Source organism: Ostrea edulis, chromosome 4 (assembly GCF_947568905.1).
Source record: "Ostrea edulis chromosome 4, xbOstEdul1.1, whole genome shotgun sequence".
NCBI classification, from domain to species: Eukaryota; Metazoa; Mollusca; class Bivalvia; order Ostreida; family Ostreidae; genus Ostrea; species Ostrea edulis.
The window spans coordinates 46838800-46865019 of NC_079167.1; the positions used below are offsets into that span (position 1 = coordinate 46838800).

The window sequence follows — 26220 nt, forward strand, 5'->3', positions numbered from 1 at the left end:
GAGGCCTTCCTGCTCTACATCACAATGCATTTAGTTTTTCTTAAACATGTGTGGTTCTTGATTAGAAGAAGATTTTTGAAAATTGGTCAATTTTGGGCAGTCTTTGCCGCCCCAGGAGTGCGGGAATCCTGAAATTAGGCCCCAGGGGTGCGGGAATCCTGAAATTTACAATTTATGTCCCCCTTCTTCCAAAGATGCTTCATACCAAATTTGAAAAGAATTGGAATGAAAATTTTAAAGAAGAAGTTAAAAATGTCTATTGTTTACACACTTAATAACTGACCATTTTGGCCCCACCCTGATACCAAAACACCTACCCCTTGGATCATCAAATATACAATTTTGGTAAAGGGCTACCTGTTCTTTCTAAATATCTATTTAGTTTCAATATAGTATCAATAGCTCTAACGAAGACGCTATTTAAGTGTTTTACACATTAACACTATATACCAAGTTTGGCCTCACCCTGGAGTAAGAACCCCTACCCCGGGGATCATGAAATTTACAATTCTGGAAGAAGCCTTCCTGCTCTACATCACTATGCATTTAGTTTTTCTTACACATTTTTTTGCCCCGCCCCTAGGGCCCCAGGGGTGCTGGAGTCCTAAAATTTATAATTTGTGTCCCCCTTGTCCAAAAGATACTTCATACCAAATTTGAAATGAATTGGACTAGTAGCTACGCAGCAGGGTTAAGGTGTCCTGAGTAAAGTTAAAACAAACATCATAAAATGTACCTCGGTGCACTTCATACTATATGACGTCACAATATAAAACTACGTCACGACTTACAGGTCTATAGTTGTATCGCGGGGAAAATGTCATAATATTTTCTCGCTATTTATTGCCGTTATCTAGTGTTCAAGCTGTATGTGTTTAAATCTGTTTGTCAGATGATTTTTTCCCCAGTTTTCTTCGATAATATATGTCTCATATTTTTATATATAGTACATATATGTATGTGCACGAAAGACTGTAAAGTAATCTTTACATCACTTTGTGACCTTGATATTGCCCCCGATGTGTAGTCATTTGGAATAAAGAAAACCAACGCATGAACATATCGACTCGATACAGGTGAAAGATGACAATATTTTATTTCGATCAAGGTATATTCAGAAAGGTAACTAGTTGCAGATTTAGGATTTTGATACGAAAGGTACAATTTTTGCCTCATTTAGATACGATTTGGATGTGAATGTGGAAAATGCCCAACATTTGAGTTGAGATTATGGAAATTACTATATTTGAGAGGATATTGTACCGATTCGTATCACACTTTAAATTTACCATATCAATGTCGACATATCAAGCCCAAACTGCAAATGATTGGTGTGCATCTTTCACCTGTACCGAGGTGATAAACAACTATAAGTCTAGCAGATAAAAATAGCTCTACGTCACTTGTATGACGACGTAATAGTTAAGCAAAGGATTTCCTCACGTGATACGATGTTTGTTTATGTATTGACAAACGATTTTTACTAAAGATATGCGACGTTTGAAAGAATTTTACTTTTATATGAATATGCTGTTATTTCTTGTTATTTTACTCGGGACACCTTAACTCCGTTGTGTATCAAGAAGTTAAATATGTTTATTTGTTAAAGCAAAACGGACGACGACAACCAATTACAATAGGTCAACTGACCTAAAAAAAATTCTAAGGTAACAACTAAAAATTCATTCATTATCAAACTTAACAAGCATTCTGAGAGTATTGTATAGCAATACATAGTCCCCAACTGTTCGCAAAAATTATTGGACTGCAACAATATTCGAAGTTCATTATGTAGATTATGTTAAAGGGGAAAATTGGGAAATTAACTACTATTCAGGAACAAAGACTAGACAAGGAAAAATTCTAAATTAATCTATAACTTGTTATGGCAAAGCAATGTACCAAAGATTAAATGAATGCAAGCACAAAAAAACAAGAGGCCCATGGGTCACATCGTTCACCTGAGTCACCTTGGCTCATATCTAAAGATTTCTCCTATATATTCGCATGTAAAACTTTGATCCCTATTGTGGCCCCAACCTACTCCCGGGGACCATGATTTTTACATACTTGAATCTGCACTATATCAGGAAGGTTTCATGTAAACAAACTTTTCTGGCCCAGTAATTTTTCAGAAAAAGATTTTTAATGATTTTCCCTATATATCTGTAAAATTTTGACCCCCTACTTTGGCCCATCTTTCCCCAGGGGACCATGATTTTTACAAACTTGAATCTGCACTATGTCAGGAAGCTTTTATGTAAATATCAGCTCTTCTGGCCAAGTGGTTCTTGAGAAGAAGATTTTTAAAGATTGTCCCTATATATTTGTATGCAAAACTTTGATCCCCTATTGTGGTCTCATCCTACCCATGGGGGACATGATTTCAACAAACTTGAATCTGCACTATGTCAGGAAACTTTCATGTAAATATCAGCTTTTCTGGCTTAGTGGTTCTTGAGAAGAAGATTTCTAAAGATTTTTCCTATATATTTGTATGCAATCTTTCATCCCCTATTGTGGCCCCATCCTACCCCCGGGGGACATGATTTTAATAAACTTGAATCTGCACTATATCAGGAAGCTTTTATGTAAATATCAGCTCTTCTGGCCACGTGGTTCTTGAGAAGAAGATTTTTAAAGATTGTCCCTATATATTTGTATGTAAAACTTTGATGTCCTATTGTGGCCCCATCCTACCCCCGGGGGACATGATTTTAACAAACTTGAATCTGCACTATGTCAGGAAACTTTCTAGTAAATATCAGCTTTACTGGCTTAGTGGTTCTTAAGAAGATTTTAAAATATTTTCCTATGTATTTGTATGTAAAACTTTGATCCCGTATTGTGGCCCCATCCTACCCCCGGGGGACATGATTTTTACAAACTTGAATCTGCACTATGTCAGGAAGCTTTCATGTAAATATCAGCTTTTCTCACTTAGTGGTTCTTGAGAAGAAGATTTTTATAAAGATTTTTCCTAAATATTTGTATGTAAAACTTTGATCCCCTATTGTGGCCCCATCCTACCCCCTGGGTTTATGATTTTCACAAACTTGAATCTCCAATGTAAAGAAGATTTCATGTTAATTTCAGCTTTTCTGGTCTAGTGATTTTTGAGAAGATTTTTAAATAACCCCACCCTATTTTTGTCATTATCTCCCCTTTGAAGGGGGTATGATTGATTGATTGTTTTGCTGTTTTTCACCACACTCAACAATTTTTCAATTATCTGGTGGCGCCAAGATTTTATTGGTGGAAGAGAGAACCCAGATACAATGTACCTGGGAAGAGATCACTGACCTTCCGAAAGTAAAGTGGGAAACTTTCTCAGTTACCGACGCGAGTGGGATTCGAACCCGCGCCGACAGAGATGAGAGGCCGTGTGATTTTGAGCGTGATGCTTCGGCCACGGAGGCCCTGACCCTTCATTTGAACAAACTTGAATCCCCTTCACCTTTACAAAGGATGATTTGCAATAAGTCTGATTGAAATTGGCCCAGTGGTTCTGCAGAGGAAAATTTTCCTATACATCTGCATGTAAAACTTTCATCCCCATTGTGGCCCCACTCTACCCCAGGGGGCCATGATCTGAACAAACTTGAATCTACTCTATATCACAAAGCTTTCTGAAAGGTAAATCTCCACTCGTCTGATTCAGTGGTTCTTGAGAAGAAGACTTTTAAAGATTTTCTTTTTTTATTCACATGTATAACTTTGATCCCCTATTGTGGCCCAAACATAACCCCAGGGATCATGATTTTAACAAAGAATCTGCACTATGTCAGGAAGCTTTCATGTAAATTTCAGCTTTTCTGGCCAAGTGGTTCTTTTTTTTTTTTAAATGACCCCACCCTATTTTTGCATTTTTGTGATTATCTCCCCTTTGAAAGGGGCAAGGCCCTTAATTTGAACAAACTTGAATCCCCTTTACCTAAGGATGCTTTGTGCCAAGTTTGGTTGAAATTGGCCCTGTAGTTCTGTAGAAGAAGATGAAATGTGAAAAGCTTACAACAACGACGTCATCGACGGACAACGGAAAGTTTTGATCAGAAAAGCTCACTTGAGCCTTTGGCTCTGGTGAGTTAAAGAAAAAAATGAATTCACTATAAATATAAACTTTATAACTACCTGGTCTGCATGATAAGCTGCATTGTTTTCTGATGAGAGCTGAAGGTTTGGCTGATAAAGGTGAACACTATTGCTGAGGTATGAAGTATTGCTGAACTCAGCCTGTTTCCTCGCATTATTCTGGTAACTTGTAATCTCATTCTGGAGATCGAGTTGTTCACGTCTCTGAATGACGAAGAGCTCCTCCAACTGTTGTCTTTGCTGTTCTATCAAAAATTGACGGATTTTGTTAAAATGTTCTGCTTGGATCTGTAGCAATTCTTCCTCAGACATATTCTCCAGTGATTGCAGACTTGCTGTGAATGATTGGATGGCTGCTGTGATGTCTGCAGCAGTCCCCAATGGGGGCATGTCTAAAAGTATTCCTGTATTCACTGGTGAATCTCCTCTTTGGCTCTGAACCTGAGATAGATATTTTTGAATGTGTTCTGCCTTACCCTCTTGTTCAGTGGAGGTATCCATGGATATATTTTGTGCATGCAATCCTGTATATCCCATATTCATTTCAACATTCAAATCAAGTTTTCTCTGAGCAGAGCATGAAGCTGGTCCTTTATGCATTGCACCACTAGATACAAACTCATGAGACTCAGCAGGCACCACAGCTGGGGAGGTGTGCTGCAGAGGGTGAGGGTTCTGAATAGCTCGCTTTGCTTCTGCTTTACTTTGTATTCTCTGAGTTTGCATCCGATATGTGGTTTCTACTGGGTTGATCTTATTTTGTGTAATCAGTGAATGCTGGAATGAAACATTATCACAAGATGATACAGTTTGTTGTTGCTGGCCTGTCTGATTGCTATCAATGCCCTCTGAATTCTTCTCAGATGTGGCAAGTTGGATTTCACTTTTTACATCCAAAACAGATGATTTACAATTTCCAACACCTGATTCCCTGCTTCTAAGTAAATCTTGACTAGCTTTGAGTGTGCTACACTGAGAACCGTCATCTGATCTCACACTTTCTTTCACACAGTCTCGAGTATCAATATGGAAAGGTGAAGACACAGTTGTCTGTATGAATCCTTCAGAAGTACCAACAAACTTCCCCTTGAAATCATTTTCCTTGTCTGATGAATTATGTTCAGGTTCATTTCCATATCCATGAAATGGAAGACCTATACTGAATATATCTTTTGGAGTTCCAGGTGAGGACTCGGAAGTTTCTGGACTGAGGGCCACTCTACTCAACATGGACTCTGTTTCCTCAGAGTTCTTATCACAAATGACCTGAGGCCCAGAGCCTAACCCCAGGTCATTGGAGTTTTTTGGCACAATTCTAAGTTTCAGATTTTCTTGTGAATTAATAGTTTGTAATCCATCAACAGTATCAACACTTACCCGGGGACTACTCTGAGGAGTGATATCCATTTTCCTCACAGAAATTCTACCTTCCAAAGACTGACTTGCGCTGGTGCTTATCTCTGTCAAAAATGAGGAGAAATGCACTTTACTTTTTCCTCCTTTTGGACTCATCCTTCTACTTTGCTGTTGTCCACCTGAAGCAGACCCTCCTGAGCTCATTATGGAATTAGATGCTATACTTGTTTGAGTTCTGTTTCCTCCACTGCTGGAACTGAATGGCTCAGAACTGAATGCACTCGAATTATTTGAAGGTGGTGTCTGAATATTTGATAAAAATGATTCATCTGGTACATTTTCTGATGCAGCCTGTTCAATGTTGTACTGATTTAAGAACTGTTGAGCTTGTACTGATCCTGGTTTAATTCCTGCTGATGCTAGAATCTGATCTGTTACCTGTTGTCGAATCTCTGCGGTGTCATTTCCAGAGGACTCTGTAGAATTGAGTGTACTAATTGTATCCTGAATGTTCAGACATTGTGATAACTTGGCAAGCACATGACTTATCTGCTGTTGTCTTATAGAAGACAGAGGCATTCCTGCAAATTCATGAGGGAGAGAATTGCAGTTCTCTAAGGATGTGAAATCTGAAAGTGCATCAAGTCTTTCTTCCTTGTTTTCTAAATCTATATTAGGAGGCATACTAACTGGTATTAAGGAAGCTTTTGGTTTTGCATCTTGATCACTTTTATGCAGATTTTGTTTGGCTTTCTGGGCAGCAGCTTCCTCTGTATCTCTAAACTTTTTTTTCTTGGGCCTACCCACCGAAGTTAGATTTGGAACACTTGTGGAACTTGTCAATTTTTTGGAGGGTGACAGTTTGCCCTTCTGCTCTTGAGCAGATGGACTTCTATCTGGTGACAAACCAGCGCTAACTAGATCTGGATTAGACACACTGTGCTGTACGGACATCAGTAGTTTATGTTTTGTCTGAATAGTATTTTCTTCCACTTGCGAATGTGATGACATGGATGTTTCAGAGTCTGAATTGTCAATGTCCCTAAGATCTGGCTGTGAAATAGAAAACTGTCCTGACATTCCAAGTCGAGCTCTTCTCAACTGATTCTTAGTTTTAGGTGATGTTGGAGGTTTGGGAGTAGGCAGGCCTTCAATTTTAGCCAAGTTTGGAAGGGAAGACATAGAACTGGCTCTTTTCAGGTTACTCAAGATTTTGTTCTGATTCTGAATTTGAACAGGTTTTGGTATTTGTGACTGTTTTGCTTTGCTGCTAACTTGAGCACACTTTGAGTCACCTTTTAGTTTTGCTGGTTCTGTTGTACCCTTTCCTGGTTTTGTTGTACCCTTTGAAGCCACTTTTTGTTTCTCACTGTGTCCACATGAATTTTGTTTACCTTCACTTTTCTGTGAGGGTTTATTTGTTTCTTCGTCTTTTTTGGAGACCTGAGATCTTTGACTCTCTGTTAGTTCCTTTTTTGTACTAACACTGACTCCTTGTCCTGTAGATTGATCCTGGAGCCCTGCATCTGTTCTTGGAGGTTCTGTTGGGGAGTGTCGGTAATTTAGTCCTGGAGACACCTTTGATGAAGCAGTACTGTCAGACCCAACTGGAGAGGAACCAGTGGAATCTGAATGTCCTCTGGCTCGCTTCTCCTACAAATTAATGATGAAGCATGCATTAATTACTCTTCCAATGAACCTTGCTGTCAATGCCTGAGAAACAATCCAGTATGATATACAATTTCACTATTCAGACTTATCTTATATTATCTCCAGAAAAGTATTTATCTAATGAACTACCTTAAGCAGGCCATTAAACAAAAAAATATATCTACATTTTGCAAATTAACAAATATCAAGAAATTTATATATAGTATGAAAAGAAGACAGAGAAATGGGAAAAGAAAATGTGTGCTCCTTATATATACAAATATCAATACCTAAAGTTTTATAGACACTGAAGCATACTACTACACCAGTGGATTGGTGAAAGAATGTTGAATGGTTTGGGAACGAATGATCTGAACAGTTCTTATTAAGAACAGAACACTTTAAGATAGAGAAATAATGGTTTGGGTCGAAAAAGAAACGCTTTGGGCCAAGATGGGAACAAGCGGTTTGGCCTCAATTTCAAATTGTGCATTTTGGACTCTTTCGACACTTTTTACATACAGAAATATTGTGATAAAGCGAGAAAGAGAGAATGCATTAAAGTTTTTCCAAATTATATATTTCAAAATGTTACCAATTTAAAGTGAAAAAAGGGGGCAAAAATAAATTGAAGTCTGATGTACAGTTATATATATATTAATTAAGCTCATATGAAATAACTACCACGATTCATACAGAACTGCTTTTTTACAATATAAAAATTTCTCCGGGATAGATTTCAGATACAACTCAGAAATGTTGGCAGTTCCTTGACACAATTTTAAAATAATTATCAGTAAAATTATATGTACTGCAGAGATATACTACAAAAAGAAGTCAATTTCTACATGTACTTGCATGTATTTATTTCTTGAGAATTTAATTAGAGGCTCATAACAGTATGATTCATAGCTTGTTAAACTGCATCAAAGTGTATCTATCAATATATCTTTAAAAATAATCAATAAAAATTGATTCAAGGACAGAAATGGCCAGGTTAATTGCTTTAAAATACGTTATCTATCATAGAGACAGCAGTACATGGATCTAGATTAAATAAAAAATAAACTGAAGTATTTGTTGTAGAGAATCAATTATGTAATTCTTTCAAGAAGTCTACCCTAAAGATGTCTCAGATTTTTGTATGCATTTATAATAAATGTATTGTAATACTATATGTATTAAAAAGTGTACTTCCTCACCCGTAGTCTACATGACAAATCAAAATATGTACAGTATACCCGCAATGTTATTCTTGACATTTCCATCGTGTTCTATCGTGCGTGTTCCATCTTGTGTGTATCCTATCATATCATGTTTTGCGTTTATAAGGTTTTCCGTTTTCTATCGTTTTTGTGTTATCAGGTCTATCGTTCATCGTGTTTTGCATTTATCAGGTCTATCTTGTATCATGTTGTGCGTGATCAGGTTTTCCGTTTATTATTAGAAACTATTTTTAGGAATTGAGGAAAGACAGTACGTTTGAAGGAGAACATAAAGCTGGTGATTATACGGTACAAGAGCTACTTGTCTGTCCAGAGTGGGTGAAAATTTATCACAATGTCATTCTAAGTAGTCTGGGAAAGTAGGCAGTGATTTGTCGTGCAAACCAAGGACAGTAAATCTGAAAGCTAGTTCATGAACAGTTGGTCTAGAAACAATGATTTTTAATTAACTCTAATGGAGAAATAGGAAGTTCCTATTTGAAAGAAAAAATCAGTAAAATTATATTGTTGACACTGTATATTTCAATAAAGACTATTTTCCTTCCAAGTTTTCGCACAAGTATTCTATCTATATACCAATTACAGAACTTATGAGTGTCGGACTGTCTGTGTATCAGGTTTTGTGTATCACCCGTGTTTAGACAAAAAATATTCTCAGCGACATTGAATTTCACACATTTAGAAAATTAAGTTTTAAAAAGGTGCAAGGGTGTTGCATCTATCAAAAGTCTGATCACCTGGGCGCAACTCTGTACTGTCATCGTTCTTTCTAGCACATATACCATCTGATAGTCATATAGGGAGATGTGTCATATGCCGGTTTTGATGATTATTTGAATTTTTTACACAGTATACTAAAATAATTTGAACTGTTTCAAGAGTGCAAATTTAAACAAGATTGCTGCACGTAGCCTTGTCCCCCACCGCCGCAAAAAAAGTTGAAGCACAAAAGTCCCATAACTCCTGTAAAATTTGTCGAATCAAAATGACGGCGCAACATCATCAACTACATATGGTGACTAACAATCCTACAAAATTTGAATAAAATCTGGTGAGTGGTTTTGGAGGAGTTGCGTCCACAAAGTGTTCCTATAGTGTACTATGTACAAATTCAATAAGTCCCATAACTCCTATAAAATTTGTCGAATCAAAATGGTGGCACAATATGATCAACTACAAATGGTGACCAACAATCTCACAAAATATGAACAAAATCCATTGAGCGGTTTCTGAGGAGTTGCGTCCACAAAGTGTTCCTATAGTGTAGCATGTACAAATTCAACAAAGTCCCATAACTCCTGTCAAAATTGTTGAATCAAAAATGGTGGCACAATATGATCAACTACATATGGTGACTAACAATCCTGCACATTATGAACAAAATCCGTTGAGCGGTTTTGGAGGAGTTGCATTCACAAAGTGTTCCTATATTGTACTATGTACAAATTCAACAAAGTCCCATAACTCCTGTCAAAATTGTTGAATCAATATTCCGGCATAATATGATTAACTACACATGGTGACTAACAATCCTACTTAATATGAACAAAATCCGTTGAGCGGTTTCTGAGGAGTTGTGTCCACAAAGTGAAGTGGGACGGATGGACACCGGTATCTCTATGTCCCCTTCCGCGTTGCGGTGGGAGACAACAAGAGGCCCACAGGCCTTATTGGTCACCTGAGTACAGTAAAAAGTATCACTATAGTCTCAACGGTTATGAAATGTAGAAAAAAATTCCTGTTCTGAAATTATAAGCTAAATTCTAATATTCAGCAACAGTATAAAACAAGATGTGTTCTTAAAACTTCAATGCCCTCAAAAGTGCATACACTGATGAAAGCCTTTACATATAATATATGTATTAATATTAAATGATATGACTAATTTGGACTCATCCTTGAGTTGTGAAATTCACCATTTTTTTGTACATCCTTTTCTGCTATTCCTAAATATGCATTTAGATTTTCCATGGTATCAGCAAACTTAAAGAAGTCCTTCAAATCAATATAATTATTTTGGCACCACCCTGAAACCAAACCCTAAATAGCTAGGATAATGAAATTTACAATTTTGGTAAAGAACTACCTGCATCATCTAAATATCCATTTAGTTTCGATTTAGTATCAATAGCATTAAAGCAGATATCATCTATACGTTTAGCACATATACACTATACATATACCAAGTTTGGCCCCACCCTGGAGTCAGAATCTCTACCCCGGGTATCTATCCCGAAAGTTACAATTTTGGTAGAGGCCTTCCTGTTCTATATCACTATGCATTTAGTTTTTTCTTAAAGATATGCAGGTATAGAGAAGAAAATTTGTCAATTTTTCCCCACCCCTAAGGCCCGGAAGGGGGGGGGGGAGCCAGAAATCCTGAAATTCACAATATGTCCCAAAGATGCTTCGTACCAAATTTGAAAAGAATTGGAATGGTAGTAATTATCAAGAAGAAGTTAAAATTTCTATTCTTCACACATTTAATAACTGATCATTTTGATCCCACACTCATACCACCCCTACCCCTGGGATCATCAAATTTACAATTTTGGTAAAGGACTACCTGCATCATCTAAATATCCATTTAGTTTCAATTTAGTATCAATAGCACTAAAGATGTTATCTAAGTGTTTAATATACATAAACACTACATACCAAGTTTGGCCCTGCACTGAGGTCATAACCCCTAACCCGGGGATCATGATTTACAATTTTGGTAGAGGCTTTCCTGTTCTATATCACTATGCATTTAGTTTCTCTTATACATGTGTAGTTGTAAAGAAAACAATTTTTGAAAATTGGTCAATTTTGGGAAGTTTTTGTCCAGCTCCTAAGCCCCAGGGGTGCTGGAGTCCTGAAATTTATAATTTATGTCCCTTTGTCCTAAAGATGCTTCATACCAAATTTTAAAAAAAATTGGAATGGTACTTGTCAAGAAGGTAAAATTTCTATTGTTCACACATTTGATAACTGACCATTTTGGCCCCACCCTATAATACCAAAACCCCTACCCTGGGATCATCAAATTTACAATTTTGGTAATCTAAAGGACTACCAGCTCTTCCTAAATATCCATTTAGTTTCAATTTAGTATCAATAGCACTAAAGAAGATTTTACACATAAACACTACCCAGGTATATACCAAGTTTGGCCCTGCCCTGGGATCCCAGGGATCATGAAATTTACAATTTTGGTAAAGGACTATCTGCTCTTTCTACATATCCATTTAGTTTCAATTTAGCATCAATAGCACTAACGAAGATGTTATTTAAGTGTTTTACACATAAACACTATAAACCAAGTTTGGCCCCGCACTGGGGTCACAAACCCTAACCCAGGGATCATGAAATTTACAATTTGGTAGAAGGCTTCCTGCACTATATCACTATGCATTTAGTTTCTCTTATACATGTGCAGTTGTAGAGAAGAAGATTTTTGAAAATTGGTAAATTTTGGGCAGTTTTTGCCCCGCCCCTAAGGCTCCAGAGGTGCAGGAGTCCTGAAATTTACAATTTATGTTACCCTTGTCCCAAAGATGCTTCATACCATATTTGAAAAGAATTGGAATAGTAGGTATCAAGAAGAAGTTAAAAATGTTCGAATGTTGATGTACGACGCACTGCAACCAAAAGCTGCTTTTTGTTTCTATCTATTTATTTATTTTTTGTTATTAAGATATCAATTTAAATATATATATTCAAATTACTTATGAATATCAAATATTACTCATAGTGTAGGAATATTTAACGTATTAAGATATTAATTGTGTCATGCAGCGGATTATTTAATGTGTTATGTTATAACTATTAATCTGAACTGGAAAAAGCAATGCATTTTCATAACAAGAGGCCCATGGGCCACATCGCTCACCTGAGTCACCGTGGCCCATATCTGAAGACTTTCCATATATATTTGCATGTAAAACCTTAGTCCCTATTATGGCCCAAACTACCCTTTGCAAACTTGAATCTTAACACTATGTCAGAAAACTTTCATGTAAATGTCAACTTCTTTGGCCCAATGGTTCTTGAGAAGATTTTTTAAGCTTTTTCCTATATTTGTATGTAAAACTTTGACCCCCCCCCCCCCCCTTGTGGCCCATCCTACCCCCCCGGGGGCCATGATTTGAACAAACTTGAATCTGCACTATGTCAGAAAGTTTTCTTGTAAATATCAGCTTTTCTGGCTCAGTGGTTCTTGAGAAGAAGATTTTTCCTATATATTTCTATGTAAAACTTTGATCCCCTATTGTGGCCCCATCCAACCCCAGGGGCCCATGATTTGAACAAACTAGAATCTGCATTATGTCAGGAAGCTTTCATGTAAAAATCAGCTTTTCTGGCTCAGTGGTTCTTGAGAAGAAGATTTTTTAAGTTTTTCCCTATATATTTGTATGTAAAACTTTGATCCCCTATTGTGGCCCCATCCAACCCCAGGGGCCCATGATTTGAACAAACTAGAATCTGTATTATGTCAGGAAACTTTCATGTAAATCTCAGCTTTTCTGGCTCAGTGGTTCTTGAGAAGAAGATTTTTTAAGTTTTTCCCTATACAGTGGAGCCTCGTTAATCCGGACACTTTGGTTCCCAGCAAAATCGTCCGGATAAATGAAGCGTCCGGATAAATGAATCGCATATATTCTATCTTTACATAAGTAGCCAATATGTGCCTACTTTATTGATGCATAGTGAATTAAACACATTCTATCATTGGATTTGACCATTTGCATTAGTAATTAAATTATGATAATGTTAACATTTACATATGCATGTATTTCAAAGCACTAAAATTTAATGTACGTGTTCAGTGTATTTGCCTGTGCTTACATTGTACATACATATGATCCCTAAAAATAAATATACAAAACTGTGTACCGTATGCACTAAAACAAATAATGAAGCACTTTATGTAACTATAAGTAAATAAATCATTAGTAACTATCATAATCATTTACACTTCAAACATTTCATCACACTTTCACTTTTTAAAGAGGCCGGTAATTTCCATCAGTCACGATTCACGGGTTCGGCGGTCTGTTAAAACAATCTTCATCGTCCAAAGTTGATATAAGAATTTCGCGATTATCATGTCAGTTGACAACATTCTTTAACCGAAATTCAATCTGCCAGAGTTTATATTTCTTATTCTATAATTATCCAAGACAACATCGGGAGAACAAAATCATTTAAGCTCGTAATATCATGACCTACTACTGCTTTGATCTAGTCACGCACACCTATTATTTTCATGATGCGATAATAACAGAAACAAAACTCGGATGAAACTAACATTACAGGTACATACAGAATTTAATTGTCATTTTCCTTAAAATGGTAATTTTCTCACTTCTACCCAGAGTTTAAAAATTCGAAAGCAATAAAGCTCTACAACATCGTAACAAGAATCAATCGTACACAGGTACATTCTACATCCGTGACATTCTAAACGTTAAAACCCTATACTACATATACATGTGCATGATCACACATGTATATTTCACGCCAATCAACAGTAAAATCCAGAATACTCTTTAGATTTGAATAAGCCGATATCAATTTACGAATCAGTACAACTGACATGTGTAGCAGTTAAAAAAAATTATCATTACGGCATGATGTTTAATTTATTGATACTATTAGGGTATTGATCAAGACTATAAAATAATATGCTACAGATTTATTTACAAAATTCAACACTACACGCAATAAAGATCTTACGTGCGAAAATTGGCAATACAATGTCTCGATCGGCACGTGCCATCTAACGGACTTATGATCACACACCACCTAATTGGAAGGATGTGTTGACAGGGTACAGGTAATCGCTTCAATTAGACAGTTTGGCTTGTTTTCTTTATAATTTACGCCTTGCAAAAACTGTCCGACACAGACCTTCCCTAAACAAAATTACCGTCCGGATTAACGGTACAATTTTCAATGCATTATAACATTTTGTAGTTAAAAAGTGACCGTCCGGATCCGGAACGCGAATTTCCGGATTAATGATGCAAAATAATGTATAAAAATTCCGTTCCCTAGAAAAATCGTCCGGAAGGTGAAGCGTCCGGATTACCGAGGCTCCACTGTATATTTGTGTGTAAAACTTTGATCCCCCCTTGTGGCCCCATCCTACCCCCTGGGGCCATGATTTGAACAAACTTGAATCTACACTATGTCAGAAAGTTTTCATGTAAAAATCAGCTTTTCTGGCTCAGTGGTTCTTGAGAAGAAGATTTTTCCTATATATTTGTATGTAAAACTTTGATCCCCTATTGTGGCCCCATCCAACCCCCAGGGCCCATGATTTGAACAAACTTGAATCTGCATTATGTCAGGAAGCTTTCAAATAAATCTCAGCTTTTCTGGCTCAGTGGTTCTTGAGAAGAAGATTTTTAAAGTTTTTAACTATATATTTGTATGTAAAACTTTGATCCCCCCTTGTGGCCCCATCTTATCCCCTGGGGCCATGATTTGAACAAACTTGAATCTGTACTATGTCAGAAAGTTTTCATGTAAAAATCAGCTTTTCTGGCTCAGTGGTTCTTGAGAAGAAGATTTTTCCTATATATTTGTATGTAAAACTTTGATCCCCCCTTGTGGCCCCATCCTACCCCCGGGGGCCATGATTTGAACAAACTTAAATCTGCAATATGTCAGGAAGCTTTCAAGTAAATCTCAGCTCTTCTGGCCCAGTGGTTCTTGAGAAGAAGATTTTTAAATGACCCCACCCTATTTTTGCATTTTTGTAATTATCTCCCCTTTCAAAGGGACATGGCCCTTCATTTGAACAAACTTGAAAGCCCTTCACCCAAGGATGATTTTGGCCATGTTTGGTTGAAATTGGCCCAGTGGTTCATGAGAAGAAGATGAAAATGTGAAAAGTTACAGACAGATGGACGCCGGACAAAATGTGATCAGAAAAGCTCACTTGAACCTTCGGTTCAGGTGAGCTAAAAAGAAATGTGAATGACGTAAAGAATTAAGCCAAAAACTGTCCACTCTATCAGAGAAAGAACTGATCAAGGCCCTACCGAGATCAGTTCTTTCTCTCACAGAATGGACAGTTTGAGGCTTATATCCTACTTAATACATTACATCTTTTGTTGGACAGGCTCAGGTAAACCCATTGACAATGATAATTATGAATAAAGCTATTTTCTAATAGTCTGACAATATAACCGGTCTTTTCTTTTGTTCACTTATTGGATATTGTCAGGTAAATAGTCTTGTACTGCAGGTTTTATATTCACTCGCTCTGTAGTACTGAGCCATATCAACATGTCGTCCTCTGATGGGGAGAGCATTTTCATTGCACAATTAGAATTTAAGGATTTTAATGAAAGTATCGCGGATACTATGTTAATATATTATGGATATGGAGGGTGAGAAAGTTATGGAGCCAAATTTTGATCTGAAAAGCATTGTGTTTTCGAATATTTGGATGAGGAAATAATTAACGCCAGCCAAAAGAATCCAATATGCCCATCTCGTGAAATGAAATTATTCATGAAAGCGAAAATAATAATTCAGAATTAGGATAATAAAGAAAACAAAAAATGCATTGTGAAGGAGTTCCGGAATGTGCCTCTGGATCCAGCGAAATTCAAATACAGCATGGAAGTATTTTCAAATTGAAGTTTTGATGCGATATAATAATGGCCAATGGAATTTAAAAAATTGTGAATCTTAAATTTGGAGCAGAGAATTATACAAAGGGGAAATATCGTTTTAAGTGTTTCAGTAATTTTTCTGATATTTGTGTGGATATTTACTTGTAGGGAATATAAAATTAAATTTGTATCTCTTTTACAAGTGTATTATCTTTCTCTTATTTTCAGCCTACCTGTAGACATCTAATAAGTTCTTGGGTTTACCTGGCACTGTCCAATAAGTTGACAATTGTCCATTATTTCTAAGGACAGAGAGTGTCTGTCCTTAGCTTTATTAAAAATAAAGGACAGCAATTGTCAAGTTATTGGACACCTATAGGTTACCTTTTCACTACAAGTGGACTTTCTTCTATATAAAAGCCTAAAAAGACAAAAGATTGCATAACAAAAATGTTTTTTAAAAAAGAATAAAATATTAGTTATATAAAAGAGATAACTATAATGACAAAATATTGGGTACCTGTAACGAAATCGAAACGAAACAAAATCTACCGAAACGAAACCCACCGAAATGAAACAAAACCTACCGAAACGAAACCTACTGAAATGAAACAGATTGTATATCGAGCTCTTTTAATTATAATAATTAAAGGAAGTGAACATGAAAAAAATATTTGTTGCATAATAAACTTAAAAGACCTCCTGAAACTAGATAGTGTGGTCTGAATCTAATTTGCTTGTTTCTATTACGAGATTTGATCAATTAAACACTCTAAGTTAAAGGTTTATGGAGGTCATCCATTATTTCCCAGTATGCATCTGTGCTCTGACGTAGATGAGACACATTGCTGTTGTTGACTGGGTCACTATTATACAGCAGAAATTTATGGATTCATATTAGAATTGATGGATAAGGTTTTGGAGTAAAAAGAATTGAAATCAAATCTAATTACAATGCATTATGAAAAAGAAGAAAACACTTCCACAAAATATGTCCAGCTCCTCCAACTTCTGAAGCACTAGTACTGTTATATTTCAAGATTCCAAATCAATTAATTTTAATAGATTTTAAAATATTTGGAGATAATTAAGGTGACTGTCATAAAAGTACTGCAATATAGGCATATAAATTATATATTTTATAATAAAAATTACTTATTCAGAACCTGTATCAAAGTCTGAGGTTTCAAGAAATCCTTTATAATTGCAGTGCTCTTTAGGAAATGCTCCCTTAATTTATGTCACAACAAATGAGGGTAAATTAAAACTACTTTGATCCCCCCCCCCCCCCAAGAGGCTGACCGCTACTGACCTAGTTGTTAAACTGTCTGTAGGCCATTAGATCTTGATAGCATTGCCTGCAGCAGAATTGTTAATGTATTCTATCACGTGTGTGTGTAATTGGAAATATTTACACACAAATGCCATGTTATGTTTAGATTTTAATACATGTGAATACAGAAGGTATTTTTCATTTTCGTGTTTTTCTTACTTGTTTAACAAGTTGTTATCCAAGTCCTCTGAGACCCTTCCTCTCTGGATACATAAATCCATGGATAAATGTAAACTGTATCAATTATAACAGGACTTAGACACACCATGTCAAAATATGGGTGTAGAGAACCGCACTTTATGTGTATATCCATGTAATCTGACACAAAATATTCAAACTCATGACAACAAAGACACCCCTTGAATGTACATAATTCCTCTCTCATTAAAATCAATTGCTGGTAAAGAAGAATTATTCTGAGAAACAATTTCTTCCTCTGTAACATCAGGTTCAAACTGATATCCCATATTGCTGATGACATTTAAATGTTGATGCTTACAATGTGCCAAAAATACACAATGTGTCCTACTGACATCAGCATCAGTGCTGCCCTCTAGTGGATGCAAAGGGATAACCCAGCAGGGAGGTAATTATTTTTCAATATGGCAGCTCCCAAGGATTGAAAAGATTAGTTAATCTTTATGAAATATCTCCCTACTAAAGAAAGCTACATCTTAATGATTTTCAGAATTCATTATATACATCAAAATGACAAATTTAAACCCTTTGTCACATTTTCATGTTCACTTCCTTTAAAAATGGTGTCTCGGGCCCCTGTGAAAGTTACCACAAATGAATAAAATTCACCTCCCCTTTAATGTAAGCTTTCAGCTTGACTGATACAAAGTTTTAAAAGTTGGAAAGGGGGTGTGAGTAAGCACAAAGTACATTAAATATCATGTGCAATTAGTTTCGTATCCATAAATTTCAGAATGGAGGGTTACAGTCTCAGAGGTCTGGGGAAACACACTAAACCATAGGCGTAGCTTGGGTTCGAATATTACCGAGGCAGGGGGTCTGGGGTGCCCCCCAGAAGCTATCGACATTTTAACAACGTAAAAGGTGTTTTTTTTACCGAGGCAGCTGCCTCGGTTGCCTCAATGGAAGCTACGCCACTGTAAACAATGGGGTGGGGTTGTCGGCGTTGTATCCGCATTTGGGCATAAATACATGTTTCAGTATTTTTTGCTCTAAATCTATGTAGACATGAGGATATTGTGGATTTGTATGTAGTATATCAAACGACGGATTCTTATCATGTCTTCCCGTTCTGTTTGTAATTTCTGCTTCCCTTGTTCATAAGCCTTTTGATTTTACAAAATGCTGACCTCCTCCTGATATTATTGCATAAAATATTTTCCGTTCCATTTTCAATTCCGTCTTACCAACACCCCAAATATATAGAGTTATCTTTAGACTTACTACATACCAATATACATGTATATATATCTTTCTGAATTGCATTCATAGAATATGGTATATTGAATTTTTATTGAAAGTACTCACACCTCAGCAGTTAGATATAAAATAAAAGATTAAGAGCTCGTCCTGCTCTAAACTTTCTCAGACACCAGCTTCTTCAAACAATGTATTTATGCTCAACAGCGACCCCACCCCTTGTTTAGTGTGCTTCCCCAGACCTCTGAGACTGGATCCGAAACTAATACAGAACTTTTGCGATGAGTCGGAACGACCGATTAGATTTGACGTTTATACACCAGGGCCACGTGATAGCAAGCAATTGTAGGGCAAAGTTGACATCGATACAAATGGTGTTTCGCTAGTAGACGGCCTGTAAAGAGCTATGTGCAGTCCCACGATGACAATCCAAGTCACTATTGGTGCTTAGTACCTGGGTGTAAATTAGATGGAAGGAAAAAGGCGCATTAAGACGCATATCCTTCGATGGAAGGTGCGAAGTTTTACCGATATCCTCAAGATATTGCCTAGATTTGTTTTCCTCGCCAACTCACATAATTTAATCAAATGCATTTTCCTATAAATGGTTGTAGTGATTCCTTTCTTTGAAAAATAGCATTTCAATACAGTAACTTGATAGCAATTGAAGTATTCCACGCTTGTTTACTTAGTTGTTATTGTAAACCAGAAGTGACATGCCCTACAAATCACATTCAACGTGCGATAAAAGTCAAGAGTGGATCGGTATCTCGAAAGTCCCATATTGCACATGGTATAATCAACTTCGGATATGTACTTTGTGCTTACTCACCCCCACCCCACCCCCCCTCCCCTTTCCAACTTTTAAAACTTGGTATCAGTCAAGCCAAAAGCCTACATGAAAGGAGAGGCGAATTTTATTTATATGAATGTGGTAATTAACTTTCACAGGGTCCTGAGATACCATTTTTAATTATCATAATTAAAACATTTGGTTATACAATCTGTTTCACTTCGGTAGGTTTCGTTTGTCAAGTCTTGAAAAATTCTACAAAGACAGCGAAGAGATTGAAATGTGTGAAGAATGGATTTTTAAATGACCCCACCCTATTTTTGTGATTATATATAAACCCTTTGAAAGGGGCATGGCCCTTCATTTGAACAAACTTGTAAGCCCTTCACCCAAGGATGGTTTTGTGTAAAGTTTGGTCGAAATTGGTCCAGTGGCTCTTGAGAAGAAGATTTTTAAAAGTCACCAATGTATTTTCACTATTTTGCTATTATCTCCCCTTGTAGAAAGGTGTGGCCCTTCATTTGAACAAACTTGAATTCCCTTCACCGATAGATGCTTTATGCTAAGTTTGGTTCTGGAGAAGAAGATAAAAATGTAAAAAGTTTACAACAACAATGACTGACAAATTTCGATCAGAAAAGCTCACTTAAACCTTCGGTTCAGGTAACCTAAAATTTCACAAGGTCTGTTCCTTGGCTTATTACAATTTCATTACCGGTACAATGATATATATTTGATCCATCTAAAGTTTATTTAAAGTAAATTTTATCACGTCCGATCAGACGTCTATAGTAAGAAATTTATGCATCTTGGGCGGTCTGGCGCACGGTTATTCCACACACTGCCCTACCCTGGGGGAAATGATCTAAACAAATTTGAATCTACTCTATATCAGGAAAGTTTCATTTATCACAGTCATTTTCATCGGTGCCACTAACTACCCACATTGACATCATTATTATAAATCGTCAAACACTCGTGATAATGTGATTTAGATAAAAATAGACATAATAAGACATTTGTATGTTTATAAAGACTTGTTATTAGCATAATTTATGTACTATAATGAATCAATATTGATAAATATTAGTATTTGAGTCTCTAAATCGTTATGGGTCCTTTGATCTCTTTTGGGTAATTAGTCATAACTACCGTGATGGCTGGGATTGTGAAAGTACAGACGGTTTAAAACTTTTCAGTCACTTGGAGCTATTACGGACTTCATTTTATGAATTGGGGTAAGAAATTCATTTTAGAGAAATGATATTTTATGCTGCACATTCTATTTGATAGCTTGTTGCAATGCTCAAACACTCTGTGTAGTCGTATAGTGTCAGGGTCCAGCTAAAAGTCAACCAAAAAATAATAGGCATTTTTCCGAGTTCATTTCTGCATATCTTGGAAAGTATACAGAATTTCGGGATGAACTTTGGTAGTAATGTAGATTGATTATGTATGAATAAATTAAAATACAAAGTAGAATTTTATATCAATTAATTTATTGTTTTTACATCGGCTAACTTGGGTACTCTATATTTAGAGTTCTATACCTTTACTCTTTATATAGTAAATTCGATCCCCAAGCGATGCAATTGCCTGTGGAGTGAACGAATGTTTATCGAGAACGAACGGTTTTAGATGAGAATGGAATGGTTTGGTCTGGGAACGGAACATTTAATAATTTGAATGGAATGGTTTGGTGTGGGAACAGAACGATCTAGTTGAGAACGGAACTGTAACAGAATGGTTCATCTGGTGTAGTAGTGAGAATGGAACTGTAACAGAATGATTCATCTGGTGTAGTAGTGAGAACGGAACTGTAACAGAATGGTTTATTTGGTGTAGTAGTGAGAATGGAACTGTAACAGAATGGTTTATTTGGTGTAGTTAAGTGAGAACGGAAATGTAACAGAATGGTTCATCTGGTGTAGTTGTGAGAACGGAACTGTAACAGAATGGTTTATTTGGTGTAGTAGTGAGAACGGAACTGTAACAGAATGGTTTATTTGGTGTAGTAGTGAGAATGGAACTGTAACAGAATGGTTTATTTGGTGTAGTAGTGAGAATGGAACTGTAACAGAATGATTCATCTGGTGTAGTAGTGAGAACGGAACTGTAACAGAATGGTTTATTTGGTGTAGTAGTGAGAATGGAACTGTTACAGAATGGTTTATTTGGTGTAGTAGTGAGAACAGAACTGTAACAGAATGATTCATCTGGTGTAGTAGTGAGAACGGAACTGTAACAGAATGGTTCATCTGGTGTAGTTGTGAGAATAGAACTGTAACAGAATGGTTTATTTGGTGTAGTAGTAAGCTTCAGGGTCTGTAACACAATTAAGGATCTAAAATTTACTTATGATAAAGTAAAACTGGTCTAAGCCTTACACTTAGAGCTTTGAATCTGATCAACCTTCATGAAAAATGAAAAATACAATTATCATGATTTGAAATTATTTTAAATACAGATCTACAATTGTATTGCTCACTTTATATGTATTAATATATACAAAATGTAAAAACATCAAGCATCTGTATATATGTGAATGAAGAAAACTGTGCAAAGTTCAGTGTACTTGCACATTTTTTACACATACATTGTACGTACAAGTACACTATTTTTTTTAAAAAATCACACATCTATGAGTACTCTAGACATACTAAAGTTTCATTCAAAATGTGTAAAACTTTCAAGAAATTATCTAAGTGCTAATACAACCACAAATAATTTCATCAGAATCACTCTCAATCAAACAGGACAAATGTTAGGACTTTCAGAAAACTGAACAGGACCAGTGTTTAAAAAGCATTACAGTGATCCAGATGATACAAAAATTCCCTTCACCAATCAAATTTGTGTATGTCAGAAAATATCAACCAAATATCTTGCAATACCCTCAGAAAAATTACTTGAATCTAGAATTTTGACAAAAAATGTGGAAAGTCTACAAATGTTGAAATCAAACTTGAAATAATCCTTTTAATGGTGTTTCATCAAATGAAGAGATGATGAAAATATCTTAGACTAATTTAAAGCCAGCTTTCAGGAAAGAAATTTAAGAAAATGAGGATATTAAATTAATCTACAATATTACTATTGGAATTTTTGAAATATTTTTCTGTCCAACATACACAAAGCAAAACACCAAGAAATATGAGAAATGTCAGAGTATACAGTCTCAAGAGTGACAAAATATAAAAATTTCTCATCAACCTACAAGGAGTCGGGAAATGTTAGCCGTCCGTGGCAATCGAGTGCGGCATTTTAAGGAAAATTCCTTCTGCAAAGTACATTTCCATGGATGTTTTAAATTAATGATGATAATTAATAGATGAAATGAACTATGAAATAATGAATGTAATAATATTGGACTCTTATGTCATATTGCCTTCAATCATTACCAAGTTCTGATATTTCAGTAATAATCTAGTCAATCTGTCAAAATTTTGGCCAAAAATCAAACTAATTGGTATAATTAAGCTAATTACCACTAAAAATAAAGATATTTGGTAGTGACTAAAACCTGGTCTCAGTCTCGCTCTTCTATCTCAGTCCCATGACTTAAACCCGGTCTTCGGTCCTGGTCCCAGATTTTTTTATTTGATAAAAAAAGAATACATCAGAATATGAATTTCTCGTTAATTTAGATATGACAACTCATGCCAGCATTCTGATAATTTTGATCATATTATTTTCTCCTTTTGTAAAATAATGTGTGAAAACTCTGGGACCAGTGGAACCTACAAACAAGAGGCCCATGGGCCACATCGCTCACCTGAGCAGCAGTTCCTAACAATAAATAAGCTTGAGCAAAACTATCATTATACAAGCAGCTTGGTTCATAAAAAACTCTTCAAAGATAATGACTAAACAAACATAACTATTAAACTTGACAACAAATTCTTTAATTATCATATGCCATTGCAGACGAGTGTGACCTTTCATATTAACTAATTTCATCTAAGGATGTTTTATGAAAAGTTTGGTTCCCTATACATTCACATGTAAAACTTTGACCCCCTATTGTGGCCCCACCATAACCCCAGGGGTCCAGATTTTTAAAAACTTGCATCTCCACTATGTCAGGAAGCTTTCATGTAAATTTCAGTTTTTCTGGCCCAGAGGCTCTTGAGAAGATTTTTAAATGACCCCACCCTATTTTTTTATTTTTGTGATTATCTCCCTTTTGAAGGGGCACGGCCCTTCATTTGAACAAACTTGAATCCCCTTCACCCAAGGATGCTTTGTGCCAAGTTTGGTTGAAATTGGCTTAGTCGTTCTGGAGAAGATGAAAACATGAAAAGTTTATGCCGACAACAGACAAATTTTGAACAGAAAAGCTCACTTATGATCGAATAAAAACAATGCCAAAAGCCAGTCCCAGTCTCGGCATTTTCCTTCAATAGCCGCTTTAATCAAACTTTTCATAAATTTAAAGATAAGGATGTAATACTCAATGACATCCCTTTGTATATATTGTGTGTTCTATTCCAGTTTTCCTATTTAGGTCAAAATCGAACTCAACTAGGTGACATTTTCTCCAAAATGAACGCATTACACTACCTTTTCACAAGAAGATAAGGGTGTAGAATAGTCTAGTCAATCTAGCAAATCACCTCAAAGTAATTGCAACAGAAATAAACTCCATGGAATTTAATAAACAAAAGCATGATTAGCAACATACAAAAAATCAGACAATGGGAAATATTTCAAATTTAGACTTAAATGTTTTAGTAAACCATCGATATTTTGTGGTGTTTACGGCACGCCTTACACGCAAAGGGGAGTAACTCAACTATGAAAATCATCGGAATAAACATATACACAACGATCTAAGGTGTATGTAATAAAAAATGCGATTAAACAGCTTAACATTTGTATTAAAAAGGTGATTTTTGACACCTTATATACACATACAATATTGCTCAGCATCTCATATTCTTTACCGACTTCCATTCCCGGGGAACTTTTGGAAGAAAGCTTTAAAATATTTTGTTTGACCCTTTACTGAATTAATTTCAATTATGAAACACAATATTTATTTTAGAAATTATAAATAATCAATTATAAATGAAATCTTGAAGAATTAGTGTCAATTTACAAGGGAGAACTACGTTCACTAAAAAAGAAGTCTGGAAAGCCATTAGGGTTAAAAGTTTCAGTTATTTTGTATCTTCATCATTTGAGCAAGCATTTTGTATCAAAAGCTTTAATAAAACTAATCAAAAAAGTAATTTTGCTTTTCCTTTAGAAAATCAGGTTTGGGGAGTCATTCATGGGTAATAATAATGATAATAAAACAATAATATAAATAATAAAAATCAATGTAAAGTAAGCACTTGAGCCTAGTATCATGACTTGATGTAAAATGAACAATCTTAGAATCTAGTAATAACTATTTTTAATTAGTGTTGAATTCACGACCTGCAGAACGAAATCTCCTAGTAGCATGCGACCAGCACGCTAGACCACTCGGCCATCTATTCAAGACAAAACTTGTTTTCGATTATGATGGAATTCTCGCCACGCTGTCACATGATACATGGTCATTGACATTGAGAATGGAAATGGGATAAAGTTATTCATCGAAAGTTTCAGAGGATCATACAAAATACACATTGCATTTGAAATATTTTTATATAAAGCACAGAAATAACAACGAACTCTGAAATAAACATAACTGGCCTATGGGACGAGATCAAAAGATCGATGTCGGATAAAGATTTGAATTCAAATAGTTAGGGGGGATAAAAAAAAAACGTAAGTTTCTGTCATCCGACATCGATTACACTTTAGTGGAAAAAGAAAAAAGACAAGCGACTGTTGAATAATGATATAACATAATGATATAACATAACATAAGGCCACACCAATTTGTAAAATAGTTCTTCGGATTTTCAAACAAAAAAAAGTGAGGCAAGTGGGCGAAATTATTTTACAAATATTATTGTTAATTTTGGAGATAAAAATTATGAGGCGAGCGAATACAAGAAATATAAATATTTTTAATTGAATTAAGTGTGATTATAAAAAGCGAGCGCTTAAAAATAAAGATTTAAAATCATCAAATATCATTTGTTTACCACATAAATTTAATATTTTTCAACTTTGTTGATATAGTTTACAATAAATAAGAAGTATTTCAGGTTTCAAAGACTTATTTTCTTTATACCTAATACATGTACTTTGCAACATTAACTGATAAGATCTTTTTGAAGAATTTTATTTAACATTTCTACAAACTTTCGATTCAGAGATATGCATATTGGTAGGGATATGTCCAGTTTTGAAATCTCCATTGCATCGCTTTGAACATTTTCTTGAATTTTGATAGGATATCACCAAACCTTTTGTGAATTTGTCGCTAACTGTCGGTCCGGTTTAAAATAGTCCTCAGTACCCTTGCTTGTCATAAGAGGCGAATAAATGGGGCGGTCCTTCAGACAGGACTGCAAAAAACAGATCCATGTCACAGCAGGTATGGCACGATAAAGATCCCTCCCTGCCATAAGCGCTGAGCATAGGCCTAAATTTTGCAGCCCTTCACCGTCAATGTGAGTGAAATATTTTCAAGAGAGACTTTAGACAATATATAATCAATCAATAAATCGTACGCTGTCAATGTTCTCTAAATAGTGGCATCGAATAGCACTTCAAAAGTTTCATCGGCTTCCAGTTCGATTGCAGCATAAGGAACAACTTCCAATCCAGTGTTATGAAGTATTGTACATATCAAGATAGACATCATGAATAATTTAA

At 35.7% G+C, this 26220-nt stretch overlaps 1 protein-coding gene across 5 annotated transcripts in view; it reads right to left on the reverse strand.

Annotated features, from left to right (window-relative positions):
* LOC125670995 (uncharacterized) overlaps positions 1-26220 on the reverse strand; it is a 180054-nt gene that overhangs the window by 93212 nt on the left and 60622 nt on the right. For 4 of the 5 annotated variants that reach the window (XM_056162783.1, XM_056162780.1, XM_056162781.1 and 1 more), the window contains 2 exons: positions 22679-22741; positions 4132-7101 (listed from right to left, as the gene is read on the reverse strand). In XM_056162783.1, coding sequence (XP_056018758.1) covers positions 4132-7101; positions 22679-22741 — 3033 coding nt within the window. The remainder of the gene's footprint in view (positions 1-4131; positions 7102-22678; positions 22742-26220) is intronic. The other variant, XM_056162784.1, reaches the window with a different exon arrangement.